The sequence below is a fragment of the Chelonoidis abingdonii genome, chromosome 20 (assembly GCF_003597395.2).
Source record: "Chelonoidis abingdonii isolate Lonesome George chromosome 20, CheloAbing_2.0, whole genome shotgun sequence".
Lineage (NCBI taxonomy): Eukaryota > Metazoa > Chordata > Testudines > Testudinidae > Chelonoidis > Chelonoidis abingdonii.
The window spans coordinates 23,150,404-23,157,863 of NC_133788.1; the positions used below are offsets into that span (position 1 = coordinate 23,150,404).

Sequence of the window (7,460 nt, forward strand, 5' to 3'; positions counted from 1 at the left end):
CCTCCTGCCTTCGACTGTCTGTCCTGACTCTGTACACACAAGCGAGGATCTACAAGAGCATCCCATGGCAAAACCCAGCGTCTGTGAGAAGGGCTTCCAGGCTGGGCCCTAGGCCTGGGGATGAAGTGTGCTCCTGAAGAATGGAAGGTTTGAATACAGGGTGTATCTGTGATGGCCCCTGTGGCTCCTCGTTGTGCCATGCACTGGTGGTGCGCGTCCCTCCCCCGTACAGGGTATGTTCTTAGGGCATCATGCGGCACAGCAGACTTGCTCTGCTGGCACTCAAGGTTTGTAGCTATTATGGGGGGGGAGCTGCTCCCATTCAGCTTTTCCCTTCACTCCCGGCTCTCCTGCCCAGAGCCGTACTCTGCTGTATTTTTACTGGTTCATACGCCATGTTCTGATCTGGGAATACTCACTCTTTTTGTACAAAGAAGGATTTGCAATCTGTTCCGATGGCATTAAGTCTCTATTAATAAACTCTCATAATACTATTGAAAACAGAGCGAGAACCACACTTGCACCCTTCTTTTTTCCCTCCCACCTGCAGTTTGGGGCTCAGATAGCTTCTCACCCTCTCCAGACAGGGAAATTTCCTCCTTGGGCAGGTTGTGAGGCCTGGTGTGAAGGGAGCGTTCTCCCAGGAGCCATGTTCCCAGCACTGCAGCAAGGCTCCTGGGCCATGGTTTCACTTGTAGCTCAGGGCTACACCTGTGCTCACCGCCTGATACCTGTGACACATTGGATTAGCTAATCACTAGCTGTGGGGGAACATGCTCCTGTGAGTAAGTTCTGGGATTTTGACAGCAGCCTTAATGTGTTGGCTTTGGGTTTTTTGTAGTCCTGGGGTGCAAAGTGTTTTCAAGGCCTGCATTAATTTAGCCTCCAGTACTGGGAGGTGAGGATTTGTTTAATCATCTTCAGCCATAACCTGGGGCAGGGGTGGGTGGTAAGGTAATTGCTAATACTGTAATGCTTTGCTCTGGTACCCTCCAGCCGCTGATCTCAGTGCTTGGCAAACCCTATTTCAGCCAGAGTCCTCCAGCAGAGGAACTTCTGGTGCTGGTGAATGTTCCTGAGGGAGGTTGGTATATATGCCCATGGGATGCACCCCTTCTACCTGTCCAAATGACCCCCTGAAGCAGCATTTTCTGCCCTCTGTCCCTTTACCGCCCCCATTTGTCCCACTTAAAATCATTGGAGGCTGGCCACAACCCCCCTGGAACTGGCTTGCACCGGTCAGCACTAGCTGCTGTGCACCTCTTCTGTGTCACTCCTGGCTTTTGCTAGCCCAACATGCAGGAGCCGAAGACAAACACTCCTCCTCCCCTCCGTGGGCTCACCCTCCTCAGCTTGTACTGCCCAGTAGTGCAGTTGAGCTGTTTTCTCTAGTCCAGTGTTTGCCAGAGGCGTGATTCTAGTGTCATTGCATTGCAAGCAAGCGGTGCCTACACACACAGGAGACCTTCCACGTGAGTAACTCCTCTCGCTGCCATTGTGTGGCCACAGTCTGCATGATTGGGAATAGGTGTTCGTCCAAATGACCGTTAGGAGGGGGTAGGGGATAGGGCTGGGACTTTGTGTTCCTAGATCTGTAAAGTGAAACCCATGTCTACAGGCCTAGATAGCTAATCGTTCAAAGCCCCCCTGTGCCTGCTTGGCTGTTTTAGTTCTTTCGTATTGGGTTTTTGTACCATAGCTGGGTCCTAGTTCTCTAGCAGAGATGGTACCAGACTCTAATCAGCATCTCTGATAGAAAACCATGAAATAAACCTATAGTTCAGAAAGTGAGTGGTGGGTCTAAGCCTGTTGAAAGCTGTCTGTGCACCTGTAATTGGGGAATGCTGACACTACAGCTAATGGCCTTGCCCCTAAGCCAGCGGAGAGCATGAATCTGTTAACGTTTGTTACAGGGCTGCTGCAGAGGTGCCAATAACAGTTTTTCAAAGGTGCTGAGCCTCCACCATGCCCACTGCAGTCCTGGGTTGCTGAAGAGAACAAACACGCTGGCCTTGCTGAGCTGGGGGACAGGTTTCCTGTCTCGGGTGGGAATTTTAGATTTCAGAACAATTTTCCATCCCAAATCAGGACAAAACTTCAATCTCAAAAAATTCTGCATACTGAAAATCTGAAACTGCTTTTGGACCGGGCCAATCAAAATGTTTCTTTATCTAACCTTTTATTCTGTATTAATGCATGTAGCAATAGCGTTGAACCTTGTCAGTCACAGGATATTAGAGAGGCAAGGTGGGCCAGGTGATAGCTTCTGTTGGTGCAGGAGACAAGCTCCCTGGTTTACACAGAGCTCTGTGTGAGCTTGTGCGTCTCGCCAGCAGAAGTTGGTACAATAAAAGATACCACCTCACCCACCTGCTCTTTCCCATCTATCAAGTTATTTAAACCAAAACCTGGAACATTTTTGTTCAGAAAATGCAAAAACAGGATGTTTTTGAGAACTTTGACACTTCTGTCACTGTTTGTTTGACGCGGGGGATGAATGGAAACCAAGGCTTTTCTGCAATCAGTTTCAGTTTTGACACCTTGGCTTTTTCGGACGAAAAACGTTGATGAGAAATTTCCTGGCCCTCTCTAGCTCCTTGTCTTGCAGGCTATGGCTCTGCAGGTGGCAGTGTTGCCAGCAGCCTGACTGAAATATAGCCAGTCTCCTGTCCCTGCCTCAGAGCCAGCCTGCGCACTGCACAGATCCTGGGCGTGAACATGCGGCGTTTGGCCTAGGAGGCTTGCCATAGCTCTGCTGCATGAGAGCTCAGCCCAGGAGAGCTTGAATGCAATGTGAAGCAAGTGACCTTTGCCCTGGGCCTTCCCTTGCTGCAGGTTCTGGCTCAGGCTCCAGCCCCTGGCCTGAAACGCAGCTGGAGGCATCTGTGAATTGGCTGCAGCCAAGAGAAAACTGCTGCTAACCCTGTTAACTGCGCCCCGGGAAGCCATGACAACTGTGCTGCTAGTGCTTGGGCTGCTCCTGGGCCTCTACGCCCTCCTCTATTACAACTGCATCAGAGGGGCCAAGTGCAGGGCGCAAAGCAGCCTCCGAGGGAAGACCGTGGTTATCACAGGTGAGCGGGAGAGGGGACAGGTGCCTCCAGGGGCGGGGGGCTACCTGGTCTCTCTTAAAAATGGGAATACACACCCCTCTCCAGCTCAGGGCCAGGACTCTGACCCTGTTGACAGAGCATCCAAGGGCATGGGTGTCAGGCCCAGCTCTGCCTTCTCCCTGTATGCACCTGGCTGGAGCTCCCAAGGGTTGGGATCCCAGCAGACTTGACTCCGCTAGCTGGGACAGACCAGAATCACTTGGGGTCCACCTCTAGTCCAGTGGTCAGGGCTGGATATGTGAGCCGAATGTGCAGGCAGCCCCCCAGCAGGTTACGGGATAACCTGCCCCCCAGTGAAGTCTCCTGGCCCGTAAGGAGTTTGAACTTGGCTGTGTGCTGAGTTACTCTTTCCCTCCCCAAACCCTTTTCTAGTGTTTACTAGTCTAATTCTGGATATGTAGGAGAACCCTAGAAACAGCCAATCCCTCCTTGCTAAGGCCAAAACATAGCCATAGGCAAGACGCCGTGGCAATGAGTTCTACAGTCTATTCCTAGTAAGAAAAAGGATTTCTCTGTAGCAGTTCCACGCACAACACTGCATCTGGAGCCTCTACATGTGACTTTCAAAAGACAAAGCTCCCCAGGCAAGTTCAGTGAGAGGACGTTTGGACCCTGGTGTCCTTGGCAAAGTTCTTTCTCTTCCCCTGGTTCGTTGTGCAGGGGCTTGTGTGCTGGCTGCACACTCCTCATAAGAATCACCCTACTGGGTCAGAGCAAAGGCTCATCTACTGACAGTGGCAAGGGCCAGGTGCCCCAGAAGGAATGAACAGGACAGGGAATCATCAAGTGATCCATCCCCCGTCGCCCATTCCCAGCTTCTGGCAAACAGAGGCTAGACGCCATTCCTCCCCAGAGCCGGCTGCGTTTCAGGCAGGCTCTATGAATGGCGTTGAGAGGGAAAGCAGTGCTACCACAACACGCAGCTGGGCTGCTCTTCGTCTTCTCCTTGTGCTCAGCTCCTTGTTCTGCTTTTCCAGGGGGAAACACTGGGATTGGGAAGATGACAGCCCTGGATCTGGCCCGGAGAAAAGCTCGTGTCATCCTGGCCTGTCGCAGTAGAGCGAGAGGAGAAGCGGCTGTCTATGACATCAGGCGGGTGCGGGCTCTGTGCTCCTTTTCTCTCGCTCAGATGGATGCAATCACTGCAGTATGGCAGGCCTGCACCATCCCATGCCAGTCATGGGACACTGCCGAACTTTGAGAGAGGCTCAGGATGGGGCAGACCCAGGGAGGTGCAGAAGGCAGCGGTACCAGCTCGGGAAGGGTTCCCTTATGCCCAGGAGAGGGAGCAGCATCTAAGGGCTCTGCTGCTCCCCAGTGAGACGAGGGGCACAGATGCCTGCAGTGGGTGGGGAATGGAGAGCTGCAGAGGTACTGGCCTACAGAGAAAGCTGACAAGGGGGTTGTGCACATTCCATGGGCACAGTGGGCCCCATTTCCATATGCAGGGAGTTAACCAAGATGCCAGCATCCCCCAGGCTGGATTCTCTGACTGCCCCAGGGATACCTGAATTCCCTGTTAACCTGCCCAACTGCCAGTTTAACACCTGCTGAGGCCTTTCTCCATCCCACTCAGGTGCCTCAAAGTGGGCTGGCTGCATGGTTCCCAACAGTAACCACTGTGGAGCCTGCAAAAAAAAACCCACATGCACACTCTGGGGCTGGGTGCTTCGAAGGGCAAGCAGCTCCATTTGCTAGTTCCTGTTCGCAGTTTACCCTGTGCTTCGAGGTGGAAACGGGGCATCACCTTCCCTGTCGCTGTCACTGGGCCGGAGCCCCCCTGCCCCATGCACCACTGTGGCCTACACTGAGTGCCTCCCCCCTTTCTCCAGGAGAGCGGGAACAATGAGGTTCTCTTCATGAGTCTGGACCTGGCCAGCCTGGACTCAGTGCGAGCATTTGCAGAGACTTTCCTGAGATCTGAGCCTCGCCTCGACATCCTGATCAACAACGCAGGTGGGAATCTCATTACTGAGTCTGTCCCCCAGCTCTGAGTGGGGCAGGGATAGGTAGGGCAGGCCCTGAGGCTGTGCTGAGGAGGTTCTGGGGGGAATCTCTGGATGCTGATGTTGGGGTGATGACTCTGAGGCAGGGAATAACACACTGTAGACTAGCTTTGGCTTGCAGACCCTGTCAGATGGAGAAAGTTCTGGACCAGAGATCACTGCTGTATATTGGAGCTTATTTTTTTCTACAGGGGTTGGAGCAGGTGGCAGGAAGAAGGATGGGTTTAACCTAGTCTTTCAGGTCAACCACCTTGGTCACTTCCTTCTGACTCACCTCCTCTTAGAGCGGCTGAAGCTCAGTGCACCGAGCCGTGTGGTGATTGTGGCCTCCAGTGCACATCGATCGGGGAAGATAGACTTTGAGAACCTCCATAAGCCGGTGGAAGGGATACTGCAGAACTTCCAGGCTTACTGCAACAGCAAACTGGCCAACATCTTGTATGCCCGAGAGCTGGCCAACAAACTGGAGGGAACTGATGTAACCTGCTATGCTGTTCACCCAGGTGAGTGTGGGTCCAGCCTTTCTCTAGGGATGCACCTTCCAAATCCTGCCCAGGTTCCTAGGGGCAAAAGATCAGAGCATCGCTACTCAAGAAGGGAAGTTCAATCCAGTCCTGTTTGAGACCTGCCTCAGGACATCCAAACTGGCTACTAAGGATGATAATCTCTGATTTAGGTTAATTTCGGATCTCCCCAAAGAGGGGTACTCAAGCTCCTGGACTCCTGTGGCTCTTCCCTTTCATACTGAGCCTCCCACCCAGTCGAGGACTGGTCAGCCATTTTAATCAGAGAGGCAGCTTTCTAATGAACCAAAGGACTCTTTACCCCCAAGGCGTGACCCCTAATTCTGCATCTCGTCCTGCTTGCAATTAAATTCTCTTTCCTACCGCTCCAGCACGTTGGAATTTGGGTGTGAGGGAGGCCAGAAAATGGGTGTTGAGCATGCAGGAACTGGTATTTGGAGGAAGCATGAGGTACAGATCAGAAACCATTCAACACCCTACTTTGCAAGTCACTTGCTTTGAACTGTCCATATGCTTAACCCCTCTGTGCAGTCAAGTTCCTGCTAAGTGAGTGCTAAGAGAACATAAGAATGGCCATACTGGGTCAGACCAAAGGGCTGTGGATGGTTCTCAGTGAAATGTACTAAGAACCAAACCCAGTGTGCCTGCATGCGTCCCACATAGTTTTTGCCTTCTCTCTATCCATCTTCACTGGCACCATTGCCCTTATGCCTCCTGAGTAAGACACCCTGCTCCCAGGTGAGGGATGTTTCCTGTACATTCCAGTCTACCTGCAGCTGCTGCTTTATTTTGCTTCCAGGGCTCGTTAACACGGAACTATTCCGCTACATTCCGATCTGGCTGTGGCCATTCTTTGTTCCGATCTCCTGGATCTTCTTCCGAGACCCTACTGATGGAGCCCAGACCTCTATCTACTGTGCCACACAGGAGGGGATTGAGATGTTCAGTGGACGGTACTTTGTGGACTGCCGGGTACAAGATCCCAGGCCCCTGGCCCGTGATGATGCTGTTGCCAAGAAGCTGTGGGAAGTCAGTGAGAGGATGGTGGGTTTGGCTGCTTAGAACGTGCTATCCCCTGACCCGGACAGCTATGTGGGGACCATAGACTAGAATAGCAGTGGCTGCTGTAGGGGTAGGACTAAGGTGCATTAGGAAACTGAGGGGGCCTCGGACTGACAAGAGAGAGGCAGAGCTGAACGAGGGGCCTCAGATGCATTAGAAGTTACAGGGTGGAAGCTCCATGGCATCTAGGCTATCCAACATGGTAATATGAACAACATTTACTCGTCTTTTTAAGAAGCGGGATTTTCTTTACACTGCATCTAACAAATAAGATTTTGAGAGCTGGGACTCCCACTCTGAATGTAGATGCCTTACCCTGCCCCACAATGTGTAAGGTTGATGATGTGGGTTCTGCTGGTGCTATCCACTCTCATTTCTCTCACCTCCAAGCCCTGTTTCATACCCAAACACTTTAGATAGCATTTTCTATAATTGTATCAGTTAAAACACAATAAAAATAACTGTTTGAAAGGGTGAATTAAAACACCTCCTGGAGCATGTATTATTTCCCCATCCTACTTTGTCAGAGCAGCCCCGGTCCTTGCCTTTCAAGAATAGCACTGATGCCTAACACTTAAAACATTTCCACTGGGGCAATTGCCTAGTTCTGTGGCATCCCAAATGCAACAGTTTCATGGGGATGTTTCTGTATGTAACTGGTCAGCTGGGGTCCACATGCTAGAACTGCACAGGATTCCAGGGTAGCATATACATGTTCGCTGAGAAGGTTTTGGAAGGCTGACGTTCAAAGGAAG

General features: G+C 51.8%; 1 protein-coding gene across 1 annotated transcript; it reads left to right on the forward strand.

Moving 5' to 3' along the window:
* Nucleotides 1-2,699: 2,699 nt before the first annotated feature.
* Nucleotides 2,700-7,205, forward strand: DHRS13 (dehydrogenase/reductase 13). The gene is made up of 5 exons (XM_032788734.2): nucleotides 2,700-3,074; nucleotides 4,091-4,209; nucleotides 4,946-5,069; nucleotides 5,311-5,622; nucleotides 6,443-7,205. Exons 1-5 carry the CDS (start codon nucleotides 2,948-2,950, stop codon nucleotides 6,703-6,705), a joined length of 945 nt encoding a protein of 314 aa, XP_032644625.1. The 5' UTR covers nucleotides 2,700-2,947; the 3' UTR covers nucleotides 6,706-7,205.
* The last annotated feature ends 255 nt before the right edge of the window (nucleotides 7,206-7,460 follow it).